The 17,122-nt window shown below is 38.7% G+C and overlaps 1 protein-coding gene across 1 annotated transcript; it reads right to left on the reverse strand.

The window, feature by feature from the left end:
• Positions 1–389: 389 nt before the first annotated feature.
• Positions 390–6,704, reverse strand: LOC120271731 (secreted RxLR effector protein 161-like). The gene is made up of 2 exons (XM_039278409.1): positions 6,290–6,704; positions 390–514 (listed from the first exon to the last, which is right to left on the reverse strand). Exons 1-2 carry the CDS (start codon positions 6,702–6,704, stop codon positions 390–392), a joined length of 540 nt encoding a protein of 179 aa, XP_039134343.1.
• Positions 6,705–17,122: the final 10,418 nt, after the last annotated feature.

Consider the following 17,122-nt stretch of genomic DNA (forward strand, 5'->3'; position numbering starts at 1 on the left):
ACATAGTCTTGTGAAGTAAGAAATGTGTTTATTCAAAAGTAAGAAATGTGTGTGAAAAGTGTTTGAAATCCTTTCTAAATTTTGAAACGGACCACTAGTTCCATGCTTAAGTGAATTGGCAAAGAGGTTTTAAGAATGTTTTTTTTAATAAAGTGGATATACCACGAATTTATTAAGAAAAAAAGAGAACAGAGAGTACTAAGTACAAACAGAAAAGAGTCGAACAGGGAAACAACAAAATAAAACCGATATCCTCACCAGGAATGAGGATAGTAGTATACAGTACTGGAAAATAAGACAGTAATGAAAAAGAGGGGAGAGATAATGAGTTGAACTGGCGAAGTCAACCATCTGGAGACACAGGCCTGTCCAGCAACAAAAGTAGCAGATTACTCCCGGTTTGTGGTATGCGTCATATCACCTATAGGATCGGTGGATCTGGAACTCAGGAAGTTGAGGGAACGCTTGATCTTCTGAGCGGCATCAGATGATTCCTGTTGAAAAGACTCCGAGCCTGCAGATATCCAAGAAGAAGCATATTAGCTATCTTATAGAGTGTAGAAGTAATGGATGAGTAGTTTTGGTTAAAAATATGATTGTTGCGTTCCAGCCAGATATTCCAAAAAATGGCTTTAGTGCAGAAATCCCAAAGATTCCTGGAAGTAGGATTCAAAGAGGGGATCCAAAAAGTCCAGATATTGTAGATAGAGGATGGAAGAGTAACAATATCAAATAAACATCTAAAAGAAGACCAAATTCTCTCAGAGAATGAACAATCGATGAATAGGTGGTCCACTGATTCTAAATTATTATGACATAGAAAACAAGTGTCAGTGGCATTAGGGTTGCAGCCTTTTTTGAATAGGTTCTCGAGAGTAAGAATTTTGTTTTCCTAGGCAAGCCAACAGAATAAAGTTATTTTGCTAGGGGATTCTGTCTTCCAGAATTTGGAGTAAAGTTGACTGTGAATTCCTCCATCAATTAAGAAATTGTAGAAGGATTTGACAGAAAAGGTTCCTTTTTTATTTGGAGACCAGGTATAAGAGTCCTCTTGATCATTTGCCCAGTCCAGAATAATATTCATTAGTATGGTAAAGTCATCAGCGGAGGCTGTTCTGAATGGATTACATTGGGAATTAAGTATGTGAATTAATTGTCTTAGAGTAATCCAAGAACAAGTGTAGTCCAAGAAAAGTGATGTCCAAAGATCTTTTGGAGATTGACCCTCAATTATTTATCATACCAAAATAGGTGTTTTCTCCATTTCCAATTGATTTAGTTATGCAGAATCGAAAGGAGGATAGAATGGCATTAATTCCTGCCCAAAAGAAAGATTTATTTCTTGGTGGGTGATGAAATAAAATATCAAGTGATTCTCTTATCGCGTAGTTGGCATTGACAATTTTGGTCCAACAAGAGGCCGGTTTGGTGGTGAGCTTCTACCACCACTTTCCAAGCAAGGCTTTGTTGAAAACCTGGAGATCAAAGATTCCCCAACCACCCATGCTACCGGGTCTACAAATTCTTTTCTAGGTAATCAACCTTATCTCCTTAGACCCCAGATCAGGACCCTTCCAAAGAAAATCTCTCCTGATTTTATCAATCTCATGGATGATCCAGGCTGGAAGTTTGAAAACTGACATCCAGTAAACTGGGAGAGACGATAAAACAGAGTTGATAAGGGTAAGATGACCCCCCAGAGAAAGGTAAATTGCTTTCCAGGGTGTGAGTCTAATACGAATGGATTCAATTAACTTTGTCCAGCCTTGTCATCTAAGACGTCGACCAGAAAGTGGAATACCCAGATATGTAATTGGTAGGCAATCTCTATTGCAATTAAGCATTCTTGCTGGGGATAAGTGCGGTTGGTAACCAAAATTAGTAGAATACAGACAACTTTTTGAATAGTTAATTGAAAGACCATAACAACCTTCGAATAGATAAAGAATTAATTTAATGATCGTAAGGTCATCATGCCCTCCAACCGAAAATATCAGTAGATCATCTGCATGTTAATTTAAGAATGTCTTTAACTTGAATTAATAGATTAGGGAAAAAATATTATTAAACTGAAATTTTTCTCATAGTATTCTATCCCAAGGATAGAAATCAAATACAATGTGAAAATCTAACTGAAGAAATAAATGATGCATCTTAGTACAAAATTGCTTAAACTACAGGGAAAAAGTCTTTGTTTTCCACATCTTTCATGTCCAATGGTATTTGATAGCAAGGCAATATAAGAAGAATGGGCCACTTACTTCATGTTTTCACATACTAGAAAAATAAGTTTTGGAGGGTTGTATCTATCAGGGATATCTTTAAGAGAATGCTATATTTGCTCAACAGAAAAATCTACTTAGGTCGCTAAATTATTATTTATTTAACAGCTACATGATATTAAGAAGGAAAAACATATTAGTTTCATTAAGGGTTGTGGACTAGTAATTTTTTGATGATCAAGGGCGCACGCACCACAACAATCAAAATAAGAGGCACAAACATTTGGCAACACAGCTCGGCACCATGTTCTTGGTTTGCGGAGCCAAGTCCGTAGAATCAAATCCACTTGAAGTGGTAACACACAGGTACAAACTATCTCGTAAAAATATCCTCATCACGAGGTAAATGGTGATCTAAAATTTCCAATTCAAAAACTCGTTTGATCAACCTCTCATTGATAATGACTTCTCGTCAACGTGACATGGCTTCATCATGATCTCCACCACAATCACCATGGACGTCGACGATAAGCTCTTTCTCACGAGTCTGATGTACTGATGCTTCAATACCTACTCCTTAGGCATCTCTCTTTCTCTCTCATCATAAATCCATAAGCAAGGCCTTATATATATATATAGTCCTTCACACAAATCGTCTCTTAACAACTTTTCACTTCTGTTTTGATTTTTTGCAACATCCACATTTAGCACCTTCCAAATCTAGCATTACAACTTTGTTGCAACTGTGTTGCAACTTGGCTCATCTACTAACACTAACTCAGTTCCAACCTAGTTACAATTCGACCTCAAGAACAATCCAACTCTCCTAATTAAGTCCGAGGCGGCCGAATGCTTCCATATTCTACTGACAACAATAACCAGTTTAACTCCATTGTCATGCTAGCAAGAACCCTTTCGGTTCTTCACATACTCCTATAGATGGCAATCATACTATAATAGGTCTTCACATGTGATCTTCATGCTAGCAAAATTACCATTCACTGTTCACATGCGGGCTTTGCACGGCCTAGAATTGCCCGCACATCTCACTGCCGACCCTGTGCGGCCTGTATGAGGCCCGCATACCTTACTTCTATTGTCTTCCCAAGCCTTCTACAACCCTTCAAAGCTTCAAAATAAGCTTAAAACACTACCAAACCCCTCAATTCTTGTTAGAATGAGATGATCAAACATACAACAACACATGGCAAAAATTTTAGCTTGGAAAACCTTTCGAATTGAGGAAAAAACCACGGGACTCCTTAGAGCCTCTTACAAAGCTTCCACTATGTCAATTAACGGAGATACAAGGGGTTATCTCTAGCTAACTAGAGGTTTACAAGAGGAATAAGAGCATAACAAGTTAAGAGCTTACTCTCAACAACACATACATCATCACTAGGATGGATCTACACAATAAAGAAATCAAGAAAAGATTAAGGGAAGATCAAATCCGGTAAGTTAGGAGAGCCACCCGCAAGGATTCTCTACCAGAGATTTGGGCAAGATCTGGTACCGATTTATCGTCCGATCGTCTTGCTTGCTCAAGCCTTAACCCTTTTTTTCTTCCTCTTATTCGTGGCTTCTTACCTCTCTCTTTCTTTCACCCTTTCCCCTTTCTCTCTCTCTCTCTCTCCACTGAATGAAAGAATTCATCAAATAGGGTTTTATGTGAAAACCCAATTTTGCCCTTGCCTTTTCCACCAATTGACATAGTTTCATTTTTTTTATTTTATATTGGGTCAAAACCCAACTTATTTCTTCTAGCCCAAATGGGATGAAACGCAATACATATATATATTTCACTAGATCAAAGGCGATGATGCCTGGATTTATGGATGCATTTAAGAAAATTGCTGCCAAAAAAGGTGAGGAATGGCCAAAGATGCTAGCCAAGCTAAAAAACAATGATTGTTGGCGTGTTGAAGTTTATTAGATATATAGTTTCAATTATGCAATATGCATGTAGTAATGGTCTTATATATGTTAAATTGGTGGCAATGACATTGAGTAATGTCTTTTTATATATCTGTTATATATAGTTAAATAAGTGCCACCTGCATGGTTTGTGATGTAAGTCTTGTGAAATTATTATAAATGTACCTATTGGTGTGATATGTTGATATTTTACTTCGTTAAGTTTCTAATGGTTGTTACTTGTTAGCATGTTTTATTTTATTATAAGAGATATATATGTGCTTATACCAATTCTTAGTCATGAAGTACAACTAGAGAATTTGTTAAACAGTATCATTTATGTCTTTGGTATTAATTTATTTTAATAATAGATTAAAAAAATAGAAAGTAGTAGCTTTCCTTCACTCTCATCTAGGTGAAATAGAATAGAAAGAAGGAAAAGGACATATATATATATAAGATCAAAGCCTTGAGATGCAGCCACGACCACGTAATTAAGTGTATTTTTTAAAATAAATATAATATAAGATAAAATCCAAGGATTTAGAGCTGTTAGTTCCGACGATGTGGTTTGTGGTTTAAAGAACACTCAAAAACACTTAAAGAACAATCACACAAACCAAGGAAGGAGACACACAAGATTGGTAACCCAGTTCAGCGTCCACTTGCCTACGTTTGGGGGGCCAAGCCCGGAGATTAACAATTCACTAATAGAGATGAAAATACATGAGTACAAACACTTGTCACTCACTCTCTCAACAATAAAGATCACTACCCTCTCTAGATTGTTTAGTGCTTATATAGATGCATCAACGTCCCAAATATAGCACATACCTCTTTTAAAATCTTTGTGGCTACTAATTTAAAAACCTTCCGAAATTAGCTGTTGCAACTCTTGTTGTAACATAAGTTGCAACATGGCCCTGACTGCTGACTTGACTGAGTTCTGGTTACATTACGGATGACCTCAAGACCCATCAATCTCCCAATCATGCTTAGTCTGAGTCGATGCTGCCAAATCTCCTGATCCCGACTACCGGTAACTAGCCTACCTCCTCAGTTCCACTTCACGCGGTCTCCTCGCAAAGGACGTACGTCCTTGTGCGTCTTTACAAAACTTGCCAAACTTAGTCTTCAAGCTTCCAAGTTTGGTCTTTAAAGATTCTCCAAACTTGATCTTCAATTCACCCAAGTTTGGTCCTCAAATCTTGCCCTCAATAGACTTCAATCAATCTTCATCAAGGATTCTTCAAATCATATCTTTAATTAGCCTTCATTCCATATTTAGTCTTTAATCACATCTCCTAAATATGGTTATGAATAACTCCACTAAGATCTTCAAGATGTTTTGCCTTGCAAGCCAAGACTCTTTGCCAAGTCACATAGATTGCCACGTCACCTTGACTATGTGTCAAATCATGCCAATAATAGTGCGGTTGCACTAACAATCTCCCCCTTTGTTATAATTTGACACAACTGCTTTTGCACCCAGACTGACTCCTGTTACAACTTGGCTGAAACACAGATTTTACAAACTAAAGAAAATCATCTAGTTGCTTACAAAATATATGATAACATTACAACTAGTGATATACAAATTAAGCACAAACAAATACACCCAATTGGTTTGGAACTCTTGCACTGGACAACTTCTCCCCCTTTGTGTCTGAATTGATGCCAAAATCTTCACTGGTTGTTGTAAGACTTGTTACAACTTGTTCTACAACTCCCCCTATCTTCAGAATTCATGGTCATCGGCTCCCCCTATCTTCAAAAATCCTTCTTCCTGCTGCAAACGACATTAACAAACTATAGCAGATGCAGGTCGTTTGCAGTCCCCAATAGGGATTAAAGTTGGCAAAGGCTAATTTCACCCCTCAACTTTTAGAATCTTGTAGCATCAAGGGGTTTGGTAAAGATGTCCGCCATTTGCTTTTCTGTTACAACATTATCAATAACAATTGTTTTGTTTTCTACCAAATCTCGTATAAAGTGGTGTCGGAGATCAATATGTTTGGTATGGGAATGTTGGACTGGATTCTTGGAGATATCAATTGCACTTTTGTTGTCACAAAATATAGTTAATAACCCTTGTTATAAGCCATAGTCCTCAAGCATTTGCTTCATCCACAACAATTGTGTACAACAACTTCCTGCTGCTATGTATTTAGCCTCGGCAATGGAGAGGGAAATAGAACTTTGCTTCTTGCTATACCATGTGACCAATTTGTTACCAAGGTAGAAACATCCTCCTGAGGTTCTTTCTCTATCATCAATGTTTCCTGTCCAATCTGCATCACTATAACCAGTAAGATGTGAGTTGGAGTCTTTTGAATAGCAAATTTCATATTCTGCAGTACCATGAACATATTTGATGATACGTTTAACAACTTTCAAATGAGACTCCTTCGGTGTTGCTTGATATCTTGCACAAACTCCAACACTGAAAGAGATGTCTGGCCTGCTAGCTATGAGATAGAGTAAGTTTCCAATTATACTTCTATAGAGACTTGGGTCTACATCTTTTCCATACTCATCTTTTGTCAACTTCTGATTCACACTCATGGGTGTTCTCATGTGTCTAGCCTTTTCCAAACCAAATCTTTTCACCAAGTTCTGTGCATACTTGGTTTGAAAAATGAAAATTTCTTCTTTGCATTGTTTGATTTGGAAACCCAAAAAGTAGTTTAGTTCACCTACCATGCTCATCTCAAACTCTTCTTGCATTAGATAAATAAACTCATTCACTTGCTTTTGTGATGTTGAACCAAATATGATATCATCAACATATATTTGTGCCACCATAAGATCTGATTTGGACTTCTTTATAAATAAAGTGTTGTCTACTCCCCCTCTTTGGTAGCCCTTTTCAAGTAAGAATTTTGTAAGCCTTTCATACGAAACCCGAGAAGCTTGCTTCAAGCCATAGAGAGCCTTTTTCAATTTGAACACATAATCTGAATGTTGAGGATCTTCAAAACCTTTTGGTTTCTCCACAAAAAACTTCTTCACTTAGAACTCCATTTACAAAAGCACATTTGACATCCATTTGATGTAGCTTGAACACCATACAACATACTACTGCTAACAATAATTTGATGGATTCCAAGCTTGCAACTGGTGTAAATATTTCATCAAAGTCAACTCCTTCAACTTGAGTATATCCTTGAGCCACTAGTCTTGCTTTATTTCTGGTGATGTTGCCTTTGTCATCAGTCTTATTTTTGAAAATCCACTTTGTTCCAATAACATTCACATCCTTTGGCCTTGGGACCAATGTCCACACATCATTTCGAACAAACTAATTCAATTCTTCTTGCATTGTAGACATCCAGTATTCATCAACTAAAGCTTCTTTAACATTCTTTGGTTCAATAAGAGAGATGTAACATGTGTAGCCGGCCAATTCTCGATAATCAATTCTTTGAGTGCTTCTGCTTCTCCTTCCTTTAGTTACATTACCAATCACATTCTGAATAGGATAATTCTTCTTTATTCTTGAGGATGATTCAAGACTGATGTCTTCATTATCTTCTTCGTTGTCAATTTCTTCTTTATCTGATTCTGAGATGATTTTGCCTGTTGTAACTTCAGTTGCAACATCAGTTATAACCTGCTGTCTATCTGAATCCTGACCAGAATCCTGAGCAGTTTTTGTTGTTGTAGTTGGTGTTGTAACCTGTGTTGCAACATCTTGTTCTGCCTGTAACTCTTTATCTGCTGATTCATAATTCTGAGTGATAGGCTTGTTTGGCTCACTTGATGCACCTTGAGTCTCCATATCAGAGAAATCATCAACAACAACATTAATAGGCTCTACTAGTAGTTGAATATCCCATGAATAATCCTTCATCACTTTTCTTGACAAACTTTCCCAGCTGATCTCTATCATTCAGAATGTAACATGTGCTTCCAAAGATGTGAAAGTATTTGAGATTTGGCCTTTTACCTCTCCAAATTTTATACGGTGTCATGTTGGTTGAAGGCCGAATGTACACTATATTAATGATGTAGCATGTTGTATTTATTGCTTCCACCCAAAACCTTGTCAAGAGTTTCTTGGAATTCAACATAACGCGAGCCATCTCTTGGAGAGTGTGATTCTTCCTTTCTACCACACGGTTTTGTTAAGGAGTTTTTTTAGTTGAAAATTCATGACGAATCCCATGTTCTCCGCTAAATTCTACAAACTGAGCATTTTTAAATTCTCTTCCATGATCACTTCTGATTTTGACAATCTTCCCAATTTGACACTCTTTCTTATTTTGAAGTTGCATGCATAACTTCTTGAAGGCTCCCAAAGTATCTGATTTTTCCTTGAGGAAGTCCACCCAGGTGTACCTAGAATAGTCATCAACACACACGAATACATATCTTTTACCTAACAAGCTTTCTGTCTGTGTGGGTCCAATGAGATCCATATGTAAGAGTTCTAGCACTCTTGGTGTACCAATGTCTTGCACCACTTTTTGAGAAGCACGACTTTGCTTTCCCAGTTGACAAAGTCCGCATACACCATCTTCCTTTTTCGTGAGCTTGGGCACTCCTTAACAGCATTCATTTTTGTAATCTTCATCAGGTTCCGGAAGTTCAGATGTCCAAGCTTCTGATGCCAAATTTCAGTGATGTTGCAAGATGTGTTATAATAGACTTCCAATTTCTCTAGCAAATAACAATTGTCTGAAGATCTTGAACCAGTTAAAACACACTGACCAGCTTTATCATAGACCACACATCTGTCATTAGTAAATTTTACCACCAGATTTTGATCACATAATTGACTTATACTCAAAAGATCTGCCTTCAGTCCTCCTACATGCAGAATATTTTTCAGTCTTGGATACCCAGGAACCATCAATGTTCCTTTTCCAGCTACTTGATCTTTCTGACCATCACCAAAAGTTACATGCCCAATTGGACATTCTTTGTAATTCATCAAAAAACCTTTGTCACCTGTCATGTGTCTTGAACAACCACTGTCAAAATACCAGTTGTCTTTTGAGGATTTTTTCATTGAAGACTATCCCACTAGATCTTCTTTTCTGACCCATATCTTCTTGCTTTCTTTCTTCTTTTCTCTGGTATATGGTGTCTGCTTCTTATGTTTTCCTTCTTTTATATCTTCCTTCATCTTCCAACATCTTGGATGAATGTACCCTTTGGCACCACAGTAATGACATATAGGAATCCATTTCTTTGATTTTCCAAATACTCTACCATTCTTCATATCTTCCTTCAGTTGGTAGCACTCGGGTCTTATATGGCTTCTTTTTCCACAATGAAAGCATATTGGGACTTGTCTTCTATGTCGTCTCTTCTTCTTATTATACTTCTCTTGTTTATTTTCTTGAGCATTTGATAGAACGCAACCTGCTTCAACTTTCCTTTTCTTGCCTCCTGATGTCTCTTTTATATGATGTTGTGTCACACCTGTTTGAAAAGGTACCTCCTCAATCTTGGCTTTTTCTTTGTTCAAGTTGTTTATGGGCTTTTCAGCATTGTTCAACTTTTCTTGACATTCTTTCAATTCTTTTGCAAGTTTTTTGTTTTGTACAAACATTTTGTCAAGTTTATTTATCATGAGTTCATACCCATGTAGAAGATCGGTTTTAGTAATCTCTTCACAAACAGTTTCTCCAAATATTGCAATTGATGTTGTAACTGGACTTGCAAAAGCAATGAAATTTCTGAAACCTTTGATATTTTTTAGCACAGCAGGTAAAGAAGTATGATTGTTGATTGCATCATCAGCTTTGTCTTCTTTCTAGATTTTTTTTTGAAATATCTGCACAATTACCTGGTTAAAAAGGCAATTTCTTCTTCTTCTCCTTTATCTTCAGTCTATTGTAATTCTTTTGGGCTTGTTGCTTTAGCTTTCAGAGATATATCTTCCTCTCTTCTACCTGGATTCAGATTCATCTCATAGGCTTGTAGAGATCCCATTAACTCATCAAGGCTCATAGTTGTGATATCTTTTGCTTCCTCTATTACAGCAGCTTTAGCATCGAATCTCCTAGGAAGCGATCTAAGAGTCTTCCAGACTAGCTTCTAATCCGAGTACTCCTTGCCGAGCTAGTAGGCTTGATTTGCTATGTCCATCAATTTGGCATTGAACACGGCTATCGTCTCATCTTCTCCCATTCTGAGATTCTCGAACATGGTTGTTAACATTTGGAGATTAGATTCTCTTACCAAGTTGGTGCCTTCATGAATGGTTTGAAGAATCCCCCAAACTTTTTTGGCATAATCATAGGTTGTAACATACTTGAACTAGTTCTCATCTACACCTCCGAAAATAGCATTGAGTGTTTTCCCATTGGCATTTGCTTTGAGCATATCTCCGGAATTCCAGTTACTCTTCATCTTCACGATCTCATTCATGTTTTCATCAACTTATATTGGGGGAGATCATCCTTCTTCCATGGCTGTCCATGCACTCTCATCAAGAGATTTGATGAAAGCCTTCATGCGTGCCTTCTAGTTTGGATAATTTGATCCATTGAGTAACGGTGGTCATGTGACGGAAGCTCCTTCTTTTCTGGCTATCAATGGAACTTGTTAGGACCTCGCCAACTTTGAAACCAAATTGAATACAGTGACCAATGCTCTGATACCACTTGTTAGTTCCGACGATGTGGTTTACGGTTTAAAGAACACTCAAAAACACTCAAAGAACAATCACAAAAACCAAGTAAGAAGAAGACACACAAGATTGGTAACCCAGTTTGGCATCCACTTGCCTATGTCTGGGGGGCCAAGCCCGGAGATAAACAATCCACTAATAGAGATGAAAATACATGAGTACAAACACTTGTCACTCACTCTCTCAAAAATAAAGATCACTACCCTCTCTAGATTGTCTAATAATCACACACTCTCCTCCACGAGTCACACTTACAATCTACGAGCAAGGTAGCTTATATAGACACCTCAATGTACCAAATATAGCGCATACCTCTTTTAGAATCTCCGCGGCTACTAATTTAAAAACCTTCCAAAATTAGCTATTGCAACTCTTATTGTAACATAAGTTGCAACAAGGCCCTGACTGCTGACTTGACTGAGTTCTGGTTACATTGCGGACGACCTCAAGACCCATCAATCTCCTAGTCATTCTTAGTCTGAGTCGATGCAGCCAAATCTCCTGATCCCGACTACCGGTAACTAGCCTATCTCCTCAATTCCTCTTCACGCAGTCCCCTCGCAAGGGGTGCACGTTCTTGTGCGTCTTTATAAAACTTACCAAACTTAGTCTTCAACCTTCCAAGTTTGGTCTTCAAAGATTCTCCAAACTTGATCTTCAATTCACCCAAGTTTGGTCCTCAAATCTTGCTCTCAACAGACTTCAATCAATCTTCATCAAGGATTCTTCAAATCATATCTTCAATTAGCCTTCATTCCATATTTAGTCTTCAATAACATCTCCTAAATATGATCTTGAATAACTCCACCAAGATCTTCAAGATGTTTTGCCTTGCAAGCCAAGACTCTTTGCATGTCACATAGATTACTACGTCACCTTGACTATGTGTCAAATCATGCCAAAAATAGTGCGGTTGCACTAACAAGAGCATCTTCTTAGCTAACGCAAACTTAGGAAATAATTATATATAAGAAATATTTTTTTATTATTATGCATGATGTTAGAGTAATAATATTACTTATACATATATTGTATACTTATACGTATGTACCCTTGAGTATATATTCTCGTGTATACATTCTTTTTGTATATATATGGGTTGGTTGCACCCTAATGAACCTGATACATTCTTTTCACTCATAATTTGTCTATCATGGTATCAGATGACGGCCGATCTCGCCGGAATTTTGCTCCGTCAAGCCTTTGATGACAACATCATCATTTGTTTAGTCCCCTTTGTTTTGCTAGAATTCTGGGATTCATTTGCTTGGTTTTCCTTGTTTTTCCCGACCTCAGTACACCCACCGATGAACTGTTAGCTCACCACAGAGCTTTGCCTATCCGCTGACGAGTCTTGAGAGCTCGGCCTCCTTACAACAACCCATCTACTCGGATCTTATCTTCGCTGCAACAACCCATATTTACAACAAACCATCCATCTCACTGCCGGATCTCATCATCATTGTCTCCGAATCTCCTCCTCTCTATCGGATCACACCCTGAATCTCATCATCATTGTCTCTGGATCTCATCATCGCTACTGGGTTTCACCTTACCATCGCTATCTTGCACCATCATGAATAACACACCACCACTGCATCTTCGCCCGTGATTGCCTCACCACCTTCTTCTCTAATCCTGACGCCGCCAACGAGCTTCTCTCCATTCCCCAGCAAGCCCTCAACCGACAGCCTTCACTGATTGCCCGACCAGCGGAAAGACACTCATGGATTTCTCTCGTTACAAGTTCCAAAAAATTTGGTTTGTTCTATTTGTTTGATTCTTCATTTACAGTATAAATATGTATATATAATATTAAAAAAAACCAAAAACAAAAAAAACAAAAACAAAAAAAATCCAAAACAAAAAAAACCCCACATCCGATTCTTCCTTTTATCCATTTAAATATATATTTAACAATATCTACTAATATATATATATATATATATATCTTAAAAAAAATCCCGATATCTGATTCTTCCTTTTATCCATATATATATATATTTACCAATATCTACTTAAATATCTATGTATATATATCTTAAAAAAAAATCCAAGTCCCAAGATTTTGCCTTTTCAATTTAACCATTTTCTAACCACCATTCCCATAATTAAAAAAACATGGCATCATCTTCCGCTCCACATTTCCTAGCAACAGTTGATATCAAATTAAATGGTTCTAATTACAAAGAATGGTTTACTATTGTTCGCATCGTTTTACTTGGTATGGATTTACTCGGCCATGTCGATGGTACCTCTCCCCAGTCTTCCACCCCCGATGCAGCCTAAACACTTGCTGATCGCCGTACGATGACCATTATCTGTCAGTCTTGTGAGATTGATGTTCATATGAAAATTGGGCATCTTCCCACTGCTCATGCAATGTGGGAACATTTAAGTCATCTGTTTGAGCATTCCAGCTCTGCTCGTCAGTATGCCATTTTGCAAAATCTTACTCACATCCAGCAAGGTGAGCGTTCAATCAGAGAGTATGTCAATGACCTGCAGTCCCTGTTGTGTCAGATTGATTCTTTAGAGGAGTTCACTTGCCTAACATACACCTGTTGCAAAACTCGGACTTAGTCTCGCCAGATATAGCGCACCTTCGAATTTCTGATGAGACTTCATCCTGATTTTGAGGCTGTTCGTAGCCAAATGCTCAATCAGGACCCTCTTCCATCATTTGACGATGTCATTCATAGTGTTATTGCTGAAGAAACTCATCTCAGCACATTATCTCCACGGCTAATTCCCACAGACATAGTTCTTGCTGTGGCCTCTCCACATTCCACTAGAGTACACTCTGGTCCTTCTGTGCTACCAGCTTCCTGCTTCATCGACCACTTCGCGGTCTTCTGTTATCTACTATTACTGTAAGCGTCCTGGTCATATAAAGAATAAGTGTCTGAAGCTTCAGCAACGATAGCAGCAGCAGTCCTCACAGCCTTGTCCTTTGCCTTGATCTTCCATTTCTGCCTCTTATGCTGCTTCTGTCTCAGCCTCAAATTCTCCTTCCTCTGCTGATCTTCTTTCTCAGGTTACTCAGCTTACTGAACAAATTCATGCTATGCAGCGCACTCTGTCCTCCAGTGTTTCCTCTACTACATCTGTTGCCTCTGGTATGTCTTTCTCTTCTTGGATTTTAGATTCTGGTGCCACTCATCATATGATTGCCGATACCTCTAGCTTAGTCTCTATTACCATGCCTCATACTTTTCCCAGTATTCACACTGCTGATAGGAGCCTTCATCCTGTCACGTTGTATGGCCATTTTAGTCCACTTCATTTAACATTCCTGACGTTCATCATGTCCCTGACCTAGCTCTCAACCTTCTTTCTGTTAGTCAGCTCACTAATCATGGTCTCACAGTTACCTTTATTCCTCTACTTGTACCATGCAGGACCATCTTACAGGCCAGAGGATTGGGATTGGGCGTAGAGTTGGCGGCCTCTATCACTTAGACTCTCACCATCTTCCCGCTCTTCCATCCTCTGACATTGTTGCCCCTGTATGTTCTCTTGATCATTGGCACAGTCACCTCGGTCACTTATCTAGTTCTCGCCTGAAACTCTCAACAAGTTCAAGTAATCTTGGTTCTGTTTCTTCCCTTCCTTTACACCCTTGTATGGGTTGTAAACTTGCTAAACCCACTGTTCTTCCTTTCTCCTCACGAGAAACTCTTTTTGAATCTACTTTTGATTTAGTTCATTCTGATGTTTGGGGTCCTGCACCCTTCTCCTCTCTTGGTGGTTTTTTCTATTACATATCTTTTATTGATGATTTCTCGCGTTATACTTGGCTTTATTTAATGCATTCCTGGTCTGAGGTTTTTGCCATTTACTCTCAATTTGTGCAAATGGTATATATTCAGTTTGGGAAACGCATTAAGATTTTTCACTCTAATGGGGCACGTGAGTATCTCTCTACATCCTTTTGCACATTACTTTCTACTCACGTCACTCTTCCTCAACAATCATGTCCCTATACACCTGCTCAAAATGGTGTCGCTGAGCGCAAACATTGCCATATCTTAGACACTGCACGTGCACTTCTTTTTGCCTCTTTTGTCCCTCAATCCTTCTGGGCTGAAGCCATTCCTACGTCCGTCTATCTTATCAATAGCACTCGGACCTCCACTCTCTCTGGAATCACACCTTATGAGCGTCTTTACTCTCTTACTCCCTCCTATGGTCATCTTCGCACGTTTGGTTGCACCTGTTTTGTTCTTTTGCCTACTATCGAGAGAAACAAACTCACTCCCCATTCTGCCATGTGTATTTTCTTGGATATAGCTCTGAACACAAGGGTTATCGCTGTTATAATCCCCATTTTCACTGTCTTCGCATTTCCCGTCTCGTCACTTTTCTTGAAGATACTCCTTACTTCTCTTCATCCTTCTCAAACCTTTCCTTTCTTAAGTCTATCGCTAATGCATCCTCTTCTCTCCCCTCCATAGTTTTTCCGAGTTCCACCACCACTGCCAATTCTGTACCATCTCCAGACGTCTTTATAGACACTTCCTCTGTTCCTCCCTCCCCCTCCTCTGGGTGTATTAATAATACTAGCGATTCGTCTCCTCTCTCATCCAACCCATCTTCTCCTGAAGATGCTCCTGATGTCCCCCGTTGTTACCCAGATCATCCTCGCCGTCCTCCTACTCGGTATACCCTTTCTCTTTCCTCTACCTACTATCCCAATTTCCAAGCCTTTCTTGCCATTATTCACTCACATTCCGAGCAGTAGTCTTATCGTGAGGCGGTGAAACATCCCCAGTGGCAACAGGCTATGATTGAAGAACTTGATGCTCTTTAGCGCATGTATACATGGGATCTTGTTCCTCTTCTATCTGGTGTTACTCCTATCAGTTGTCAGTGGGTCTATCGATTCAAGACTCATGCCGATGGTAGTATTGAGCGACACAAAGCACGTCTTGTTGCTCATGGATTTACTTAGGAGTATGGGATTGATTATGAGGAAATATTTGCTCTTGTGGCCAAGTTAACTACTGTTCATCTTCTTTTCGCTATTGCTACTGCTCGTCATTGGCCACTTCATCAGTTAGATGTCCCCAATCCCTTCTTACATGGAGATCCCTCTGAGGATGTTTATATAACACCTCCTCCTGGTTTCTCTCATCCTTCTCAGCATGTCTGTCATCTTCATAGAGCTATCTATGGGCTCAAGTAGGCTCCTCGTGCCTGGTTTGAGCGATTTCGTAGTGTGGTTCTTACTCTTGATTTCACTGAGAGCTCTCATGATTATTCCCTCTTTACTCGACAGACTTCTTAAGGCATCACTATTCTTCTTCTTTATGTTGATGATATGGTGATTACTAGTGATGATGTTGATAATGTTCTTTCCTTAAAACAGCAGTTACACACCGAGTTTCAGATGTAAGATCTTGACCCTCTTCGTTACTTTCTTGGCCTTGAGATTGCTTATTCTCGTCGAGGTTATCTAGTGTCTCAACAAAAGTACATATCTAATATTTTTTGACAAGATGATATCACTGATCTCCGCACTGCCTCTGCTCCTATTGAGCTGCATCATCGACTCTCCTCTTCTAATGGTGAGCCTTTGCCTGATCCTAATTGATATCGTGCAGTTGTTGGTGCTCTTGTCTATCTGACCATTACTCAGCCTGATATTACATATGTTGTTCGTGTTCTTAATTAGTCAGTTTGTGAGTGCTCCTCGCTCTACTCATTACACTGTCCTCTTACGAGTTCTTCGTTATCTTTGTGGCACTATATCTCGCTCTTTACTTTTCTCTGCCACATCTGAGTTGTGCGATTATTATGATGCTGATTGAGCAGGTGATGCATCTGATTGACGTTCTACTACTGGTTTCTACATTTTTCTTGGAGATTCTCTTATCTCTTGGAAAACTAAAAAATAATCTACTGTTGCTCTTTTATACTGCTGAGGCTGAGTATGGTGCTATGTCCTCTACTGCTAAGGAGGTTCTTTGGTTGCGACAGATTTTGATGGACTTTGGTGTTCCTATCTCTGCCCCTACTCCTATATACTGTGACAACCAAAGTGCCATTAAAATCGCTGCCAACCCAGTATTCCATGAACGTACGAAGCATCTTGAGATTGCTCTTCACTTTGTTCATAATCATTATCTTGCTGGCAGTATTCTTCTTCCTTATATTGCCTCTACACATCAGCTTGCTTATCTTTTTACTATGACCCACCGTGAGTTTGAGGGGGTGTGTTAGAGTAATAATATTGCTTATACATATATTGTATACTTATACATATTTACCCTTGAGTATACATTCTCCTGTATACATTCTTTTTGTATATATATATATGTTGGTTTCACCCTAATGA

Source organism: Dioscorea cayenensis, chromosome 11, assembly GCF_009730915.1.
Source record: "Dioscorea cayenensis subsp. rotundata cultivar TDr96_F1 chromosome 11, TDr96_F1_v2_PseudoChromosome.rev07_lg8_w22 25.fasta, whole genome shotgun sequence".
Classification (NCBI taxonomy): Eukaryota; Viridiplantae; Streptophyta; class Magnoliopsida; order Dioscoreales; family Dioscoreaceae; genus Dioscorea; species Dioscorea cayenensis.